The 21,140-nt window shown below is 44.1% G+C and overlaps 1 protein-coding gene across 4 annotated transcripts in view; it reads left to right on the forward strand.

Moving 5' to 3' along the window:
- The first annotated feature begins 4,660 nt into the window (after positions 1–4,660).
- The window catches only part of ULK2 (unc-51 like autophagy activating kinase 2), an 84,651-nt gene continuing 68,171 nt past the window's right edge, over positions 4,661–21,140 (forward strand). For 2 of the 4 annotated variants that reach the window (XM_042967729.1, XM_042967731.1), the window contains exons 1-5: positions 4,662–4,816; positions 6,057–6,149; positions 7,230–7,271; positions 17,631–17,663; positions 17,953–17,989. In XM_042967729.1, the coding sequence (XP_042823663.1) occupies positions 4,727–4,816; positions 6,057–6,149; positions 7,230–7,271; positions 17,631–17,663; positions 17,953–17,989 (295 nt within the window). In that variant the 5' untranslated portion in view covers positions 4,662–4,726. Of the gene's footprint in view, positions 4,817–6,056; positions 6,150–7,229; positions 7,272–17,630; positions 17,664–17,952; positions 17,990–20,621; positions 20,837–21,140 lie in introns of those variants that run through there. The other 2 variants (XM_042967730.1, XM_042967732.1) reach the window with 2 other exon arrangements.

A 21,140-nucleotide genomic window follows, 5' to 3' on the forward strand; every position in this document is an offset into this window, starting at 1 on the left:
AACCTTCCTGCCCCTCAGCCTCCAGCCCTGGAATTTTTCAGGAAGTCTAACCCCTTTGCTAGGCGCTAAGCTTGGGTTCTGCCTCCTCCAGCCTCCTTCCAAACTCTTTATCCCACCCAAGTCCAGGGATGAGTACATCACTATGTAATACCTTACTATTCCACCTGTGGCTTGATCTTGGAATCAGCCTTCCGGGAGCTGAGCTTCAGAGACCAGCCAGGGTGTAGTTTCTGGGCCCACCCTAGCAGCCTGCTACTTTTTTTTTTTAAGTTTATTTAATTGTTTTAGTAATCTCTGCTCGAACTCACGACCCCGAGATCAAGAGTCACATACTCTTCTGACTGAGCCAGCCAGGCGCCCCGCAGCCTGGTACTTCTGGACAAATAAACAGATGGACGAATGGAGCACAGCAGCACTCTGAAAGTTTCCAAAATAAACTCTTTTTCTTAATAAAAAAAAAAAAAAAAAGCCAAGGCAAAACAAACATACTTCTCTGGGAAACAATAGACACGTCATTGACACTGATAGAAATTTTACAGCCTGACACAGAAATTTTCCAAAACATTGTTGTCGACTTGGAGATGTGCCGTCCAGACCTCTGCGGGAGGAAGGATGTGCTGTTTAGTTGGGGAACTACGGTCTGCCTCCAGCTCTCTGCTCCTTCAGGCTCTCAGCCTGACAGCAGCCTAGATCACCTGAGCTCACAGCTCCCGGGGCAGCCCCATCAGGTGACGGGCGAGCTGGGGCATTTTGGCTCAATGCAGGTCGAGTGTGACGTTTTGTTCCAGAGCTTTCTGCTGGGGTGGCCCTGCCTGCATCCCAGTTCCCTCTTCGCCAGTGTTGTTTACAGCCCCTCCCACCACCTGTGTTAATTTCTAATAATCATCTTGCACCCCAACTCAGCGCCTATTTCTGGAGAACCCACCTGGCACACTGTTTTCTCAGGTCAGTAGGTACGTGGTTCATAAGAAAGAGCAAAGATCTAGATCACAATGATACGTTTCTGTTCTTTTTTGAAGTTCTAGTAAATGTTTCATGGCTGAAGATGTTGCATTCTGTTTTAGACCTCACAGGTCTAAAAGCTGTGTAAGTGTTTGATTAAAATTCTTTTGAAATTAAACATTTTTCATTTTCTTTATCATCACATCAATAACGTATTTCTTTTAGGAGTTTTACTATTTCAGATGCTTTATTTGGAAAACTGACTCATGATGTTCCTTGCATTTTATCTCAGTGACATTTGCAAATATTCTTTATTTTGCCCGTTGGCATTAACAGGATATTATGGCCATTCCTATGAAATATGTGGTTAGCTGTTTTAACTTCCAATGATTCAAATTGTGAGGACTGTCTGGGTATAACAGTTATGGCAACAGCAAAAATAAGCTACTTGATATCTTGGTTGAAATAATGAAACTGTTTTCCATTCTATCTGTCTGTCTATCTATCTATCATCTATCTACTTTTGAGAGAGAGAGAGAGAGAGAGAGAGAGAGAGAGAGAGAGAGAGAAAGAATCCAAAGCAGGCTCCACACTCAGCCTGGAGCTGGACGCAGGGCTCGATCCCACAACCCTGGGATCATGACCTGAGCCGAAATCAAGAGTTGGATGCTGAACCGAATGAGTCACCTAGGCACCCCTGTTTTTCACTTTAGAAAGGCAAATTTTATGGGGTACCTGGGTGGCTCCGTCAGTTAAGCATCCGACTTCGGCTCAGGTCATGATCTCTCGGTTTGTGAGTTCCAGCCCTGCATCGGGCTCTGTGCTGACAGCTCAGAGCCTGGAGCCTGCTTCTGACTCTGTGTTCTTCTCTCACTCTGCAACCCCCCCCCACCCCGCCCGCTCATTCTCTGTCTCTCTCTCTCTCTCTGTCATGAATAAACAAACATTAAAAAAAATTTTTTTAAGAGAAATGCAAATTTTATACTGATTCTTGCATGACATGGAAAGATGCTCCTTGATGTTGTGATATTATCAGAATATCATAAAATTCCTGGGCTGAAGTCTATTTTTGGTATAATTTCAGAAGATTTGTGTTTATGATTCAGAAGAATTGTGGTTATGCTATTTCTAAAAGCTTTAAGAAATATATCCAAATCTTGCCATCTCTTCATTTTATGGGATTATTTCCATAATTTATTATAAATTCACGCATATGTAGATATCAAAGCTCTGCACATGAACTATACACAAGAATTTCAAAGCAGCAGCAGCAGCAAAGTAGAAACAATAGAACCAATGGGGCACCTGGGTGGCTCGGTCGTTGAGTGTGGGACTCTTGATTTCAGCTCGGGTCATGACCTTGCAGTTCGAGAGATGGAGCCCTGGGTCAAGCATCATGGAGCCTCCTGAGGATTCTCTTTCCCTCTCTCTCTGCCCCTCCCCCACTCATGCTCTCTCTCAAAATAAACAAACATTAAAAATCTTTTTTCAGCTCCTAAGATACATATTCCCGAAGAGCTATTTTTTTTTTTAACTTTATTTAGTTTGAGAGAGACAGAGAGCACGGGTGGGGAAGGGGCAGACACAGAGAGAGAGAGAGAGAGGGAGAGAGAGAGAATCCCAAGCAGGCTCTGTGCTGTCAGTGCAGAGCCCGATGCAGGGCTCAAACCCACCAACTGTGAGATCATGACCTGAGCTGAAATCAAGAGTCAGACCCTCAACAGACTGAGCTACCCAGGTGCCTCCTGAAGAGCTATTTTTTTTTTTTTTTAGGGATTTGGCACGTTAAATCCCATATCCAATTTAAATATCCATATTTAAAGATTTGCAACAGAGAAGCTTTCCAACAGGTAAAGAGTCATCTCCAGATGAATTTCTGTGTCTCTGTGCAAACTTACTTCATTTGCTTTTAGTTTTTGAAGGCTCCAGACTTCCACAGTGTCTAACATTCACCTGGGCCAGATTTTGAAGTAGGGATAGAATGATGTAGGTGTGCACAGTAGTGAGAGCAGAGATCCAAGACCCTACATGTTCAAGGTTTGAGGAAGGGAGGGGATTCCTCTCAGAATTCCACCTGGAGGTTCTTAGGGTTTCTGGGCAGCCTTCAGGTCAGTTTTCTGGGATGGGCCCGGGGTGGGAAATGTAATTCTGGTGGTAAGGGATGACCTGAGAGCAAATACCCAAACCAAAGGGTATGGTGTGGGGTCTGAGTTTTCTATGACATTTTCTTTAAAAAAAATGTTTTTTAATTTATTTATTTTGAGAGAGACAGAGAGAGAGAGAGAGAGAGAGAGAATGAGCGGGGGAGGGGCAGAAAGAGAGCGAGAATCCCAAGCAGGCTCCACGCAGCCAGTGCACAGAGCCCGACAGGGGGCTGGAACCCATGAAACAGTCAGATCATGACCTGAGTCAGACGCCCAACCGACTGAGCCACCCAGGCGCCTCTCTATGACATGTTCAAGCTTACTGTTTATAAAATGGTCTCGTATGGCATTTCCTTGAGGAAAAGTGGACAAATCAGTTCTTGACACTTGACCTTCAATAATCAGGAGGAAAAGAAAACTCCCTTAAAGCCATTCAAAGGTAAGCCTGAGGTCAAACGGGCAGGATACAGTGGTGGCTGGGGAGCAGGGCTTCTCATTACAGCCCTTGAAACTGTGTTCAATACTGAGTCTACGTGCATAAACATTTCTCTGGGAAGAGGGTCCTGAGCCGTCATCAGCTTCTCACCGAAGTCAAGGGACCCCAAAAGGTGCAGAACCCCTGCCTGACACCATCTCTTCAGGGACCCTGAGGAGTAAAGGCAGAAGGGTTGGGGGAGACCTGCAGCTTGGCGGTACGACCTCCTCGGGTTTTAGAGGGGGCGGGGAAGGCCGAGCTCTAGGAGATGCTCCTTTGCCGCGACCGGTTCCCTGGGGTCTACACTGCACCAGGGACGCCCCGTCCCTCCTGCAGTCAGAGTTCAAGACCCGCTTCCCCGACGCCCGCCTCCCAGCGGGCTCCAGCCTGGGGCGTGGCAGGCTGGAATCTGCTCCCAGGCCCAGCGCGAAGGCTGCAAAGGCTGCGGCCGGTTAACTAGCTGCGGTCCCAGCGGCTCGCACCCTCCTTTCCCGCCTGGGCGAGCGACTGGGGACGCGCCCTCGCGGCGGCGCCACTCCCCCGGGCGCGCGCGCACTCATTTTCCTGGCGGAGGGAGCGGGCTTCGGCGGGCGCTGCGTCCTACAAGACGTGCTGACGTCGCGGAGGGCCGGCAGTCGGCTCGGGAGCGGCCGGCGCGCGCGTGTGTGCGTTAGGCGCCGCAGCGAGGCAGGGAGGCGCACAGGGACGGTGGTTGTGCCGGTCCTAGGGCGGCGGCTGCCACCGCAGCAGCCCCCCGAGCGGAGGGGGCCGACGCGGCCGGACGAGCTGGGGATGGGGAGGACCGGGTCCCGCACCTCTCCCGGGCGCGTGCGCGGCTCCGGGGGCGCACAGTGACGGCTGCGGCGCCGCTGGCCCGGCAAGCGCCGAGGCCGCTTCGCCAAGGGAACCTTCGGCCGGCGGCGGGCCGGGCCATGAGGAGCGGCCGGGGCCGGGCCAGGCCTCGCTGACCCCGGCCCCGCGCGGAGGCCTCCACCCCGTTTCCGCTCCGGCCTCTCGGCATGAGCGTCCGCCCGGGCCGGGGGCCGCGGCTGCCCCGGTCCGGCGGCCCGCGGGCGCGCTCAGGGCCGGCGGGCCCGCGGTGCTGATCCCGGCCCGCCGCGCTGCGCCGCCCGCCCGCCCGCTGTATGCCCCCGGGGGCGCGGCCATGGAGGTAGTGGGCGACTTCGAGTACAGCAAGAGGGACCTCGTGGGACACGGGGCCTTCGCGGTGGTCTTCCGGGGGCGGCACCGCCAGGTGAGCCCCGTCCGCCGGGGCGAGGCCGGGGTGTGTGGGCCGCGGCACCTCTGCCTGGCTGCGGCCAGGCCGGGTGGTCCCGAAACTTGGCGACGCCGCGGGCGCGGCCCCCCCACCCCCACCCCCCGGTTTGGCTCGTCGCCCCGAGGCCTGCCATTGTGCGCGCTGTCAGTGTCGCTGGGTTTGTTTTGGTCGGGCGGGGATTGTTTTGAGGCCGAAGCCGCTAGGCAGCGCTCCACCTACCGACGGGCCGCTCGGCCTCTGATTTCCCCTGTTTGCAGAGAGCCTGGTAACCAGAATGCTCTTAGGGGCTCACCGCCGGGGCCCGGCGGGACACACGCCTTTCCACCTGAACGCGACCCGAATCTGAGTCCTAAAGGAGTGCTCGGTCCCCTCCCCAGCGCGGGGCTCGGGCGTGGAAGCACGCACCTTAGGTTTTTCCGCGCCTTGGGCTGCCAAGGCTTGTCGCCTTTGAGGTCGATAATTGCAGACCCAGCGGAAAACGGGCTTGTTTCCCGTTAGCTCGAGACTTTCTCAAACCCGGGGGTATCGCATTTCCCAGCATTGGTTCGTCTACACCCCATTCGAGCCCCGTACCACCTTCCCTTCTTGGGGTTAGATGGGCGGCTGGAAAAGATGGGCGGACGCTTCTTGTTTCAATCCAAGTAAACATGAAAGCAGGTTCCAAAAAAAAAATTTTTTTTTAAAGCTTTTGCTGTTTCGTAAATAGTGTCACACGAGGTTTTAGAATCTAAAGAATTTGGAAGAGCACCTAGAGAGTGGAAATAATCAAAGGGGCTTGGTAGTTCTGACTGTTGGCAAGAGGCATGTTTAAGTGGGCTGATTTTGTTACTTATCAGATAGAGTAATAAAAACTGCGTTCCTTTCTTAAGAGAAAAAGCTTAAAACTCAAAAAATAATTTAAGCAGGAAGCTGAATCCTGCCAAGCTATCAAATGCCACCTTCCAGTTTATTGTCCGCATTTCTCCATAACTTTAAAGTGGTTGTAAACTGTGTTCTTTGTTTCACTTGTGGTCCTCCTATCTATTATTTTTAGTGGCTGTCTTATAAGGTACTAGTTTGTAATTTATGAAATCATCTTCCTGTTGCTGGAGGTTCAGGGTCCTTCCCATTTACCCTTTCCATTGTCTGTATATGAGTGGGCTAAAAACATCTTTGTGCTTATAGATTATACTTCTGTGAAATAATTTCCAGGAGTAACACTATTTTTCCTTTTCAGAAAACTGACTGGGAGGTGGCTATTAAAAGTATTAATAAAAAGAACTTGTCAAAATCACAAATCCTGCTTGGGAAGGAAATTAAAATCTTGAAGGTATGCTTCTTTATGTGATATTTCATAGTAGGTTAAAACCTATTTTAAATTAGTGTGTGATGACATCCTTTGTCATTTTGGTGGTTGGAGCCAAATTTGAGAATTTTCACCTGTTGCTGTCATTTTTTGAAACGTTTGAGTACTTGGAAACTGTTTTTAAGAATAGATGTTTGTGTTCTTGGCCAGTGCTTAGAAGGGGTTCTGGGAAGGCTGATTTTAGCTTCTCCTAATTTCTTTTCCTTAGTTACTGTGTTACTGTTTGAGAAGAGGCAGGCCCTTCTTATCCATCATTTAGCTCTTCTGTTGATCCCTTTCGTGCTACATTTAAGTATTTGGGGGAGAAGGGGACTGGGGACAGTTGGAATCTTTTTTCCTTGTAAATTGAAAAGAATTACCTACCTTGCAAGTGGCCTTTTTAGATCACTCACAAGCAGTGTTATCGCAATGAGATGCTTTGAGGAAAAAAATGGTCTCCTAGTCAAATGAGTGTGGAAAATCCTGTCCACTACATACTTCTTGGAGAGTCACTCACAAAGCACTTTGCTCAGTAAAGAAAGTCTGAAAAATTGCTCAATGAAGAAACTAGTTTAGATGTATGTAACTCAGTGTTCCCCAAGCTGATAAGAACATAGACCCCTCACCTAACACTAGCTTTCATCAAAACTACTACCCTCTTAGCTCTTTGAGCTAAGAATTATGCTTCGTTTTCTTTCAAATTATCTGCTCTTTAAAAGCATTTTGGAACTTATGCCTTTAGTGCTGTTAGAGTTGTATACTGAATTTAAAAGACTCCCAGAAAGTCTGCAGTCATACTACCCGTGATATTTATTTTGTAGACAAGAGTACTCCCTGTGTTAAGAGTCTAACAAATGATCGTGGTGAAGAAACATTTAGGGCCCAAGTAAAGTTTGATCAGGCACATTTCGTCTTATTTTTTCGTAAATTGTTCTAATCCAGTCATCAGAAGTGTAGTATATAGAAATTGTATGTATGTATGTGTATGTGTGTGTATACTTAATATCTATTTGCATATTGAAATGTGTTAGAACGAATATTTTAAATTCTCAATTTCCTTAACAGGAACTTCAGCACGAAAATATTGTAGCCCTCTATGATGTTCAGGTACCTTATTATTATTTTAAAATTTGCGTGTCAATAAAGAACTTTTCTGTTTCATACAAATGTAAATGAATCATAATAGAAATAGAAAACTGCCTTATTCTTGTTAGAAAGGTATATAGTTTGAGTTATATGTTAATAAGTTGTTTAAAGTAGCATAGAGCGTTAGGTTAAAATAATGTGCTGCATGAGTATGGTTGTACTATAGGAGTAGTGTTTTAGGTCAGGTAGAGGAATATTGATCCCAGATCTAGCATTTCTGTGATAAATGTAGAAAGGACTGTTGTGGGTTATTAAAAAATTAGAGCTTTTTTCTTATTGCAAAAGCAACATTTGCTAATTGGAGAGGTATTAGAAAATAAGTAAAACCAAGGAAACTGCATACTCATCACCCTGATATATCTGATTATCACAGTAGAGTTACACTTTATTTGGAGGTGGGAAGGCTGGGTTCTCAAGTTATCATCTAAGGCAACATTTCTATACAGACAAAATTACCCTTGGAAATCCTTTTGAAAAGCCCCAATTTGGAGAAAATTACTATTTTGGGGGGGTGGGGCACCAGGGTAAGCAGTTGGCTTATATTTAGGGGCGTATTGGGTTTTAAATACTAAAACCACTCTTCTCTAGCATGGCATTCGGCTTGTGTGACAGCCCCAGGGATTTGAGATCTACTGAGGGGGCAGGGAGGGCAGCCAGCCGACTCAGCTTCCCCCTGGATTCTCACTTCAAAGCAGACTACGGTGCATGATTTACGTTATTTCCTTCTTTTGTTTTTCTTAGTCTGGACAGTTGAATTCCAGTAAAGTAGATGGACATGTTATGTGATTCTGCTGTATGTGTTTCTAGCTAAAATTTTTTCTGTATACACTCGCATTACTCAAATTCATTAGTTTTATAAGGTTTTGAGTGGCTGCTATGCACGAGGCATCATTCTAAGTGTAGGAACAAAGCAGTGAGTAAAACAAAGTCCTTGCTTTCAGTGTGCTTAATTTTAGTGGGGTGGAGCGAAATGGACCGTTCTTCAACGTACTTCTTTTTTTGTGTATAGTCATTTTTCATGCAGCCATGAAATACTACGAAGTATTTAAACCCATGTTACAAGATGTGTCATTTTTTTTCCATTACAGGAAAGCGCTATGGGGATAATAGTGAAGTTCTGGACATATCTTAGATTATTTATGTTCAGTTTCTAGAATTGGAATTACCAGGGTAATTTTAAAGTTCTTGGTGTTAGAGTGTGATTACTCTCCAAAAAAATTGCAATTTAAATTTCACATACAGACTGTTGTGAGTGACTGTGGGGTGTATTTTATTACCTATTGAAATAGGTGTAACTCATTCCTTCAGCCGAGATAGAGCAGCATAGAAAGGAGAAAAAACTTGAGTCAAAACTCAACTTCTCTCACAATCCCTAGTTGAAATGTCGATTCTCCTCGGAGCTGTTTGTGTAGCCTGTCTTGGTCTTTGGAGACAGAGGGCACCAAGTGGTACAAGTCAGTGCCTGGTACAAAAATTGTTAAATAATATTAACTCTTAATATCCCATTTTTTGAGAAGCACAGAAAACCCTGTCAATTGCAGAGTAGAATTTCTTTTCAGAAGAGAGAGTGTACTTAAACTTCATTCCATTAGAAAAATATTTTTAAGTACTAGCTTTGGTTGTAGAATGAGATACTTAAGGGGAACATGTACTCAAAAACCTGAATTATCAAACAATCAGGAATATGAAGGTGACTGCATTAAAAATGTTTATATTTTATCCACTGTATATTACTGGAAATACATAAAGTTAAGACCTCTCAGTCAAGTAAATATATTCTTGAGCATTTGGCTAATGAGTGAACAGAGTCTTGATCTACTATTTTAGGTTTGCCCCCTTATAAATTTAGTTGTTTACTATATGTTTATGGAGACAGTAGAACAGTAATTTTACCAACTTGAACATTATTTTTCCTGGCCATCAGTTTTGGAGATGTAAAATTTATGGATACATTTTTATAAATTGAGAACTTTGACATTGTTTCTAACAAATCTGGTTTCAGTTTAGATGACATTTAAAAAGCAACATATTTTCCCATTATAAAATTAATATATCCCCCTAGTTAAAATAATCATTATGAACATGAATAAATTCTAAAAGAAATGGCAATTCTCAGAGACACCACTGTTACATTTCTTGTAGAGTTTTCAGAATACATTTATTCCTCTTTAACCATTTATAATTAGATTTTTAACCTTTTAATTGTGAGAGATTTACTAATAGAAGAGTATTTGTACATGAATGCAGCTTGTTTTATTGGACTTAATGTATTTTGGATACAGTTTCATGTCACTACAGTATTATAGGGCTAAATGATAATTTACTTAAAACCCAGTTGTGGCCATTTGGGTTGTTTGGTATTTTTTCCTGTTAGAAACAGTGCTGGAGAGAAAGTTGTGTACATATCTTTGCTCATTTGTATGAGTGTTCTTGTAGAATAAATTCCTTGTCATGGAATTGTATGGCCAAAGATATTACTGCATTACCTTCCAAAAGGTTATACCAATGGCCTGTTTTTTTCCTTTTTTGACAATCTCATGGGAAGACAGTAGCTTAAGTTTTACTTTTTATTTCTTAAATCATTAGTGCATTGACCATCTTTTTTTTTCTTTAAAATTTTTTTTAATGTTTGTTTATTTTTGAGAGATGGAGCATGAGCGGGGGAGGGGCAGAGAACGAGGGAGACCCAGAATCCAAAGCAGGCTCCAGGCTCTGAGCTGTCAGCACAGAGCCCTATGCCAGGCTTGACCTCATGAACCGTGAGATCATGACCTGAGCCGAAGTAGGACGCTTCACTGACTGAGCCACCCAGGCGCCCCAGTGCATTGACCATCTTTTTTTTTTTTTTTTTTTTAATTTTTTTTTTAACGTTTATTTATTTTTGAGACAGAGACAGAGCATGAACAGGGGAGGAGCAGAGAGAGAGGGAGACACAGAATCCGAAACAGGCTCCAGGCTCTGAGCTGTCAACACAGAGCCTGACGCGGGGCTCGAACTCACGGACCGTGAGATCATGACCTGAGCTGAAGTCGGACGCTTAACCGACCAAGCCACCCAGGCGCCCCAAACATCTTAATGTTTTATTTACCTTTTTATATTTCTTCTGTGGCTTTCCTGTTGCTGTTCTGTGATGCTTCTGTTGTGTTCATCTTTCTTACTGATTTCTTTGTAATTGGTATTTCTTGAGTCAGTTAATGAGGTATGCGGGAGTTAGTGGTGAACAAAACAGCAATGGCCCTCGTCCTTGTAGAGCTCACAGTATAGTGGGGAAGAGGACGTGAAGCTAATAGTCACTTACTCTAAGCGTGCCCAGTGCAGTGAGAGAGAACCGTTGAAGACCTTTGAGAGGACACCACATGGGGGCTACCCACTTTATGGGCTGGGGAAGACTTGGTGAAGAGATGATGTTTAAGCTGACTTGACAGAAGAGTGTGAGCCAGCCAGGCTGGGGCAGGTGGGAGAAGAGCAGGGAAGTGTCCCAAGCAGATGAAGCCTTCCGTGGAGAGCAGGCAGGAGGGTGAGAGCTTGAGGAGCCAGGGGAAGGCTGGGCGAGGGGAGTGCGGGAGTGAGGGGAGGGTGGCGGCAGGCGATGCTGGCGAGGTTGGCAGGGGCCACCTCTGTTCTGAGGGCAGCGCAGGGCCATTGAAGAGTTTTAAGAGCAGGAGAGTGATATGTCTGTTTTTCAAAAGATACAGATCTTTGAACCTTCTGGGCAAGAGGTAAGTATTGTCAGTTAGGAGTACTTTACCTGTATGATGGTCAATTGACTGGATAAAGATCCACCACTAGGTAATTTTTAGCGTAGTGGGAAAAGAGGATTCATTTAATAAATGGTGCTGGCAAAACCGAGTATCTGAGAAAGAGTAAAGTTGGATCCCTGTTCTCATCATGTTCCATAACAATTTCCAAATGAATGAAAGGCTTAAATATATAAAATACCCAATAAGGACCTTAGCATAATACATAGATGACTGTATATAACCCAAGAGTTAGAAAGATTTTTTAAATCGAGATAAGAAACTCTGAAGCTGTAGAAATAGGGATATAGGGGCGCCTGGGTGACTCAGTCGGTTCACCCTCTAACCTGGTTTCGGCTCAGGTCATGACCTCAACGGTTTTGGGCGTTTGAGTCACACTCCGCTTCTGTGCTGGCAGCACGGAGCCTGCTTGGGATTCTCTCTCCCTCTGTCTCTGTTCCTCCCCTGCTCACACTGTCACTCACTGCCTCTCTCTCTCTCTCTCTCTCTCTCTCTCTCTCTCTCTCTCTCGATCTCTCTCTCTCTCTCTCTCAGTAAATAAATAAATAGGGAAGTAGGCACATAAAATCTTTAAAAACTTCTTTTTATGGCCAATAATACCATGAACAAATTGATAGCCATTAAAAGGAACAAACTTGATACATGCCACAGCATATGATATATTAAACATGCTTGTGGGGTGTCCCGATTGGGTGGGGGCCGGTGGTGCAGGCGGTGAAAGAATTCACCCAAGGCAGAACTACGGTGATAGAAGTTTATCGAATACAGCACAAGGGAGCAGTGGGCAGGACGGCGAAGGAGAGACGCTGTCTCTCGCTGTCTTCGAGGATGCAGTGGTGGGGGGCTGTAGTTAGTTATAGTGAGGGAGTACGGGGACAGAGGAAGTTTTCCCTTTTTTGGTAACCGTGCCCAGTCGTGAGTAGCTCATTGGCCACTTAGGGCCTGTGGCCATTTTGAGGTGGGTCGCTTGATGAGCCTGTTTGCGTTCAGCTCGGTGGTCACCGTGGTCACTGCCTTGCTCAAGTTTCCATTGCTCAAGCTGTTGCCCAAAAGTGGCCTCTACCATGTTGAGAAAAAGAAGCCAGCCACACACAGCTACTGTTTGATTCTGTTTTGTGAGTTCCAAGAGGAGATTAGGGTGGTAGAAATCGGGGATAATACAGCAGAGGGTGCCTCTGGGGAGGTGGGGGTTGACCGCAAGGAGGATGAAGGAGCTTTCTGGGGCGACGGAAATGATCTGTAGCTCGGCTGGAAGTGTAGTTACGTGAATGTATCCATCCATTTGTCACAGCACATTGAACTGTAACTGAAATCTCTGTGTATTAATGTGTGTACGTTAGACCATAACATAATTCAAGAAAAGGCAATTGACAGATACCAGTTTGAGAAAGTATTTACAACACAACAGATAATAGGCTAATATCTGAAACATATAAATCCTCTCACAAACTGGTAAGGAAAAGATAACCCAAAGAGACAGTAAGCAAAGGATATAAATTGTTGGTTCTCATAAGAGAAATAAAAATGGCTAATGTATGAAATGATACTCACGGACAAGCAGTCAGGGAAACGTAAATTAAAGTAACAGTGAGGTGCCACTTCTCACTCACCCCTTTGGCAAAATTAAAAAGTGCATTAATTCTTCCTGGTGGAATTGGGGAGGAGGTGTAAAATATGCTCATAGATCACTGGTAGAAACGTGACTCGTAAGAACATTTTTTGGCATGCTATCTGACAATATTTTGTCACCCTGTAAGAATATTCTCGACGTTGCAATCAGAATAATCCTGGTGATGTAAGTCAGGGCTTGTTAGTCCTCTGCTCAGACGGGGATTCTGCAGCGGCTCCCTGTTTTTATCAGAGTGGAAGCCGAAGTCCTTATTTGCACAGCATAACCGCGTTCTCTCTCACCCCGTCTGTCTTGTGCTTCTCTGTGCTTGCTGCCGCTTCTGATGGCTCCTGTTGCAGACCATTCTCGGGGCCCTTGCCCCTTTTTTCCTTCTCCCCAGGACCTTTCTTCCCAGATACACTGTATGTGCAGATATTTCTACATGTCTGTAGTATATATAGGTATATTCCCAACCTTCTTTAGGTCTTTACCCAAACACTATGTTTTCAAAAGCTTTCTTTAGCCACCCTCAGTAAAATGAACAATCCCCTCCCCAACACTGTCTCCCCGCCCTACTGTTACAAACAGTGAGGACTTACGCAGTTTGGAGACTTATGGGCAAATCAGGTTTAGATTAGGTGGGTACTTTGTTATCACTTCCTGAGTTTGTAACCCGGGGCCCAAGGGTACAAGAGCACCTGGCTCCCGGGGTCCCAAACAGACCAGGTTTGGACAAAGTCCGAAGGCAGAGAGAGGAGCGTAGGTGAAAGAAAGGGATTTTGATTTTCAGTGAGGCCACTACCGGGAAGACAGCGGACCAGGGTCTCAAAGACTGTCTCCAAAGTGCTGAAAATACGTCTAGGTTTACCTAAGGAAAATATGGGGCAGAGGTCACTGGGTACCTGCAGGTGGGCAGTAAAGGTCAGGTCAATCCTTGTCTTAGGGTCAATCACAGGGGGTCTTGGTGGGGTTGGGACCCCGTCCCTCTTGCTTTGCCCTCCAGGGCTTTTGCCTGAGTTAAGAAGAAGAACTGTATCAATTAGAAAGTACCCACTGAGGTCTGAATGGAGGTAGTACCAGCCAGCTCCTCCTTGGATTTGATTAATTGCTAGAGTGGCTCACAGGACTCAGAAAAGCATTTGACTTACTAGGGTATTGGTTTATTATAAAAGGATGTAAAAGGACATAACTCAGAAACAGCCAGACGGAAGCATAGGGTGAGGTATGTGGGGAGAGCTTTCACTCCCCACATGCCTCTGAGCTCCATCCTTTTGGAGTTTTACGGAGGCTGTGTTACATACCTGCACTTGATTAAATCAGTGGCCGCTGGTGCTTTAACTCCGTCTCTAGCCCCTCCTCTCCCTTCCCTGGAGGTGGGATGGGGTGAGGAGGGGTTGGGCTGAAATTTCCAACTCTCTGATCCAACTGTTGGCTTCTCTGGCAAACCAGGCCCTATCCTTAGGGGACTTTCCAAAGGTCACCTCAAGAACTAACAGAAGATCCTTCCACATCTGATCCCTTAGCAGATCACAAGGATTTTCTTTTCTTTATGAGATAACCCATAGGAGTCACCTGAGGCATGGAGAATAAATCAGGAAAAGTAGCAGAGAAGTGGTGAGGGATGGGTTTTAGGAGCCAAGGATTTTTATTGAATCTTTCTCTTGCTATTTACTTAATTCTTTTGTTACTTTCTGTTTCTCCCCTTCTGATCCTGAGCATCTGAATTCTGCTGGAGAAAACACCTAGTCATGCTGTCTGATTTTTAAATTCTCTTTATTGTTTTCTAAATTACAAAAGTAATAGGTCCTGGGTGGAAAAACAATTTAAATAGTCTAGTTCTGTATTAAGTAATGAAGAGATGCCCTCTTCTGATACCTCCCCTTATTTCTTTTTCCAGAAAAAAAAAACCTCCACTGTTGTGCATCCTTCAAAAGACTTTATTTTTTATTTGTTAACATCACCCCTTTGGTAAAGGAGGGATGATAATCCAACTCTTCTTACTTACAGGATGCAGTGAGGCTGTCTGGTCCCATGTAACCCCAAGGAGAAATAATTCTGAGGATTGTGTTTTTACTCGAACAAATTGCTTCCCAAATTGTTTATTTCATCTACATTTCTGTATACTGGCATAGAGTTCTTCTTAAGAATACCTTCCCGCCCCCCCCCCCCCCGCTCCCCTTTAGGGATTTTCTATCTTATTGAAGAGTTTGAGTAGGGGAATGATAAAATGAAATTCATTATACTTAATTTTGTGGATGGAAGTTCTGGGGAGGAGTTGAGGGTGATTAGTTTCCTGATTTTAGAAAAGGAGGACAGATGTGTATTCAACTTTGGGAAACCCTCTGTGGTCTGGCTCACAGGTCTGTTGGCCTCACTTCTCAGCCTTTCTGTCCCTTTAAGTATCTCTTCAAGTTCTTCCCTGGTGCCCCAGTACCATTAGAGTTTCAGTTTGTCTGTTGAAGACTTGATTGTTTTTTCAGTTCTCTTTTCCTTTTGCTGACTCTTTCCTGGCTCTTAGAGCTAAGTGCTTCACTTGAAAGGTGTGCACTGTTTTGTACTGGAGGCCCTTAAGGAGGGGAGTGTTCAGGAGAGAATGATAGAACCAGTGGAGATTCTCACTGCTTTAAAGGTGGGCAAAAGAAGGTTTGCCTGAGAAATCAAGGATGTTAAAATATTTCTTTTGATATCTTTACATTGAGTTAGCAGTTTAGTCTCCCCTAAGGAATTACTAGTTCTCTTTTGTCTTCAGTAGTTAGGATATGGTGCCATTATCTGATTAAGCAATACTGATTTGAGATAATATTTTTGTAACTCCTACTCAAGAAGAAGAAAACTGTGTTGAAAGTTACTGGTTTAATTGTATCTCAGTATTTTGGGGGATGATAGGGTATTTTGGTCTGGATTTGATCAGGTGAGATGGCTAAACCTAAGGCTGATTCACCATAGAGATGATTTCACTCGTAGAGTAGATTTTTGTTTTTACTTATGATAAAAGGAAATAAGTATTTCTTACAGATTTGCTTTTCTACCCTGCTGGAGGCTGACTGGTCTCTACTTCCTTCCTGATCATGGGAGTGCTGCTGTTCTGGGAAACCAAGTGTCTGTTCTAGGCTTGCAGCCTGGCTCTCCACGCCCGCCACCCTGCTCGGGCAGGACTGTGGTTCCTGGTTCCCCAGCAGAGAGCAGAAAGCACTGCTGTTTTTCTGAACTCCCATGTGCCTCTATGTGTGTGTGTTTGGGGGCGAGGGGGTTGCTCAAAGAATTGGGCACTAGGGGTTTGAATTTTTTGTCTAGTCCTGAGAATTAAGTGAAGTAAATCATCCCAAGTCCCTGAGTTTTTTGCAGAAAATAATTTAATTCAGATCTTGCCTGGGGCATCCAGACCCTTGGTGAACACGGTGGAACCACCTTGTGGCAGCCCCTTCTGTTCCTTGTTGCACAGAAGTGCTGTAGACCAGAAGTGCTGCGACACCAGTTTGTATTTCTAATCTGTGTGAACTGATCCTTTATTTATAAAAGCCAATAAAAATGAATTTTTGTCAAAATGAAATAAAAAAGGACCTATGAACAGATGTCCAAAGTTTTTATTATTAGGATTAGCAGACATAAAATTATTTTATAGCTTTAAGACTTTTAAAATTTCTTTTAATTTCTATAATTATCTCATTGCGGGCTCATACCAAATAATTCACTGCTTGGCACTGGTCCTTGAACAATGCTCTGAGGGACACTGCCTTACATCTCCCTTTGTTCTCTGATAGAACCCCTTATTCTTTTTCTTTTTTTCTTTTTTCACATAGAACTCCTCATTCTTGAATTTAGGAGCTTAGTGAAGCCAAGTGCTGTTGGGAAAGGTTGTATCTTAAATCACACTTGAGCACTGTCTCAAGTTAGGGTATAGGAAGCACAATTTAAAATTTCATTAATGGGGCACTAAACGGATGTCAGTTTAGCATCCGACTTAGGCTCTGGTCATGATCTCATGGTTCATGAGTTCGAGCCCCACATCTGTGCTGACAGCACAGAGCCTGCTTGGGATTCTCTGTCCCCTCTTTCTGCCCCTCCCTGACTCATGCTTTCTCTTTCTCTCAAAATAAATAAACATTTTTCATTAACTTTGAAATATTGTTATTGAAGAATCAGGACGTCAGTGTTTGAATTACCCAAGCAACAGATCTGGAGCTATGTGAAATTTGAGAAACTTAGTAAAATTTCTTAATTCCTTAAAAATCAATCTGTTACTAAGATATGTGAGGAGAAATAATTGTCTTTTCTTTGCCACCAATTCCCAGATAATGTGATTCCCTCCATAAAAAGACTAACCAGGGGCACCTGGGTGGCTCAGTCGGTTGAGTGTCTGACTTTGGCTCAGGTCATAATCTCACGGTCTGTGAGTTCCAGCCCCGCATTGGGCTCTGTGCTGACAGCTCGGAGCCTGGAGCCTGGAGCCTGCTCCGGATTCTGTGTCCCCCTCTCTCTCTGACCTTCCCCATTCATGCTCTGTCTCTCTCTGTCTCAAAAATAAATAAACATTAAAAAAAAAAAAGAAATAAAATAAAATAAAAAGACTAACCATCCTGGGTCATGTATTCCAGAAATCAGATTGTGCAGTTAGTGTTGCTAGATAGGATTTTTGAGTCACTGCTTAAATCATAAACTTTTCAAAGTAGAAGCACTTCCCTGAGGACCAGAGAATCTTACCTTTTCTTTTTTTTTCTCACAAATTTACCATAGCTTTGACCAAAGGATGAATCTTTCTTTAGTTCTTTCCATAAGCAGAATTGAACTTCATGACTACGTTAGTGTTATCAAAACTTGACTTGACTTTGAGGCTGGGATGCTTAAATTACTGTGCTGGGGATTTAAAATTTCACTTACTGATAGATTTAGATTTTGTGAATTTGGGCTTCATTCTTTCCCTACTCTAAATTATATTTAATGTTTACTTTTTAGGAATTACCCAACTCTGTCTTTCTGGTGATGGAGGTAGGTAGTAATATGTGCTGTTTAATTTACTTCAGATTCCTTTTGATTAATATGTACTTTAAAATTGACAGTAGATTATTTTTACTTGAAATTTTGAATTAAACTCCATTTAGTGATTTATATTCTACTTTATAAGGAATATAAAATTTTTTGATTCCATAGTGCTTATGTTTTTCAGACTAGATTTACATTGTACACAAAGTATTTTTAATTGAAATTAACTGGTTGCAGATTGAATTAATCTTGAATTGGTTCCCTTATTTTAATTATTTTTTCTTCTATGTATCAGTACTGCAATGGTGGAGACCTGGCAGATTATTTGCAAGGTAATTTTTGTCTGTCTGTCAGTGTTCAGTGAAGATAGTACTGTGTGTGGTCCGTTGGATCCTGAGAGTTACTTCTGAAGTAATGCTGACCCTGTTCTCTGCACTTGTATAGAAACAGTCAATAAATGTTTGTGTACTTGTTTAAGTGTGGTCACTTTGCCAACCGGTTGTCATTTGTTGTGGTCTTATTCCTAAACTTTATTTGCTTCTAGGTACTTACTTTATGTGTGCCTCTTTCTGACAGTGTTTGAGAGACGAGTCCTCTCCCCGAGAGAGAAAAAAACAAATATGTAGGTTCCTTTCTTCAAAAGACTCTGCTGAGTTGCCATCAGTGGGCCTTTAGTTCCTTCTGTTTCTTTAAAAAAAAAAAAAAAAAATGATGAAAACATGTATCTAAGAATGTGTTTGTTAATGAGAATCTTTCTTGTAAATTAAAAAGTTACAAAGGATTAAAGGTAACACTGAAATTATTTCGTGGCACAGAGGTGAGATTTTAGTACTAGATGGTGCTGGAAATTCTGCGTCCAGAATGTATGTACATAGGATAAAAGGTGTTCAGATCAATTGTGTCTCTCACAAGTAATTCCTAAATGGTGTTAGATGAGGCCGGCATCTACTTGTTCACTCCTTAAAATGCAAGGGAAATATGAAAAAAACAAACAAAAAAAAAAACAAAAAAAAAAACAAAACAGTGAAAGGTTGATAATACCCCAACCTCTAAATAGATCAGGGGAGTTGATGGCGAAGTCACCGACATCAGTAGATACACTTGCAAAGGGTATAGACAGTTTATAAGAGCATACTAAAAATGTTCCATTTCACCTAGTAATCAAGGAGTGCAATGGTAAATTTAAAAGTCTTTAAAGTATAAAACATTGCTCACTTTCAAAAGCTGCGTGGAGATTACTAGAAACAACACTGGGAGTGTTGCCACAGGCCACGACCGGTTGGTTGGTGCGGGGTGAAGTGGCCCTGGGCCTGAGGCTCCGGAGCATCTCCTTCCTGGCCTGGACCGGGCGTGCAGGGGACAGCGACGACCCCGGTGGCCGGGCGACACTGCGGATGTCACATGGGCTCTTCCGCCGGGCATAGCGGGCGAACGACAGCAAAGCTTCAACCTGACCCGGAAGATGGGGGCGGGAGAGGAGCCGAGACCCTCCTTGTCTCTGCGCCACGCCCCCCCCCCCCCCCCCCCCCCGCCCTGTTAGTCCCGCGTGTTGTGTTCCTGCCCCAAGAGGAGACCACCGGGGCTCCGAGGCTGCTGCTTCTCTGGCTTCCCTCGCACAGAGGTGCTACCCGGGGGTGGGGTGGGGATGGGGGTGGTCTCCGGGGGCGGGGAGGGGGGGCGTCTACCCTGCCCTCCAGTGCTGTGGGCCCTTCCCATCAGCCTAGGGAGAGGGCTGTGCCTCTTCTAAAGCCAGCACGCCTTAGGGAAGGCCCCGAGAGAGACTGGATTTGGAAGTTCCTTTTAGGGCTAGGTGATTGCTGGGAAGGGTCAGGGGGAGGAGGGAGGGAAGAAACTGGTATAAATGCCACCCCCCCCCCCATTAAAAAGATTATAGTTGAAGATCCAGTGTGAGCCCTTCTGTAGTCCTCTCCTGGCTTTCCCCCTTGAAGACGATGATTATCTGGAATTTGGTAGTTTATTCCACGTGCAGTTTGTGTTTTTGCCAACCGAGATTCTTTTTTTCTTAATCCTCATTTGGTGTTTTATGTAAATATTCTCATTTGGTTATATATGTATATGTCAAATGTCACTTACTAATAGGACACATGAGACAGGCACTTTGGGTCACCACTGGTGGAAAGTTCAAGCTACAAAACACCCTGCTTCTACATCCTTCTCAGTCAATGACTGTCTAGTTCCTTGATGTTCTCAGTGATCCAGATAAACGCACCTTTCCCCTGGGGTCAGATTGAGTGGCACCCTATCAGTTTAGTGCCCTCATTGGAGTATCAGTTTCCCTCACCGACAGAAGTCCTACTCGCTGATACAGGCACTGTTACTGGGGTAGGTCTCCTTGACAGCAGTTTTGTCCCTTATGTTGAGCTCCATATTTGATATTCCGGAGCAGCAGTGTTAGAACAGGAGGCCCCAGAGTGAGGGGTGTATGAGCCTGAATGTCGGAGTCAGACAGGCAAGCCGCTCCTCACATCCCTTAATCGCTGTGATTTTGGTCGAGTCACTTAGCCTCCTTCTGGTGCCTCTCTGCTTTAGTTCTTATGGGAGTCCCTTGTCATTTGAAAACACTTGTAAAGGCATATAAGAGAAATCTGGACCTCAAGGAATTTTCGAGAGTTAAACTGTCCAGTATGGTAGCCACCAATCACATGGGACTATTGAGCCAGCCTGAAGATGTGCTGTAAATGTGAATATATTGATTTTCGAACGCGTCAAGGAAGAAAATGACTGTATCTCATTAAGTATGTTGATTATAAGTTGAAATCATATTTTGGATGTTTATTTTCACCTGTTTCTTTTTACTTTTTAAAATGTGGCTACTAGAAAATGTAGAAGTTATGTATGTGGCTCACCTACTGTTTCTGTTGGAGAGTCCTGGTCTAGAAGATCTAATGCCATTACTTCACGACACGATCATGATCATTTAATCCTTCTATTTGCTTTGTTAAGGAAAATGCTATTAACGTTTTCAAAAGCTAGAACACGGATACTACTGATTGCAAGTTTAAAACAAATTTTAAGTTAATTATCAAGTTGTACTTCAACGTGAATTCCAGCAGAATATTGAGTGTGGCAGGAGTGGCTGAGCCTGCTCCCTCCGGGCTGACTTGCTCAAGCATTTATTTTTTTGGAAGAGTGTCGATGTTGGCCATGCCTTTAAAATAGTAAGTTTTTAACATGGGAAATACAGTTTATAGGATCGTGATGAGAAATATGCATTCCACGTTCGTAAAAATATGAATATTTACTACAGCGTGTGTTCAGAAACAGCTTATGTTAGATCATTAATCCCCTTCCCCCACCCACCCACACACAAGAACAGCGTTAGAATTTGGACTCTGAAGCAAATAAATTTTAAGTGTATTCAATTGTATGTCATGGGGCAAAAATACAAGTTCTAAGCATCTGCAATCATTTGAAGTAACAAAATGTTTCTAATCCCTAAAATGAAAATGTAAATGAATGAAA

The sequence above is a fragment of the Panthera tigris genome, chromosome E1 (assembly GCF_018350195.1).
Source record: "Panthera tigris isolate Pti1 chromosome E1, P.tigris_Pti1_mat1.1, whole genome shotgun sequence".
NCBI classification, from domain to species: domain Eukaryota; kingdom Metazoa; phylum Chordata; class Mammalia; order Carnivora; family Felidae; genus Panthera; species Panthera tigris.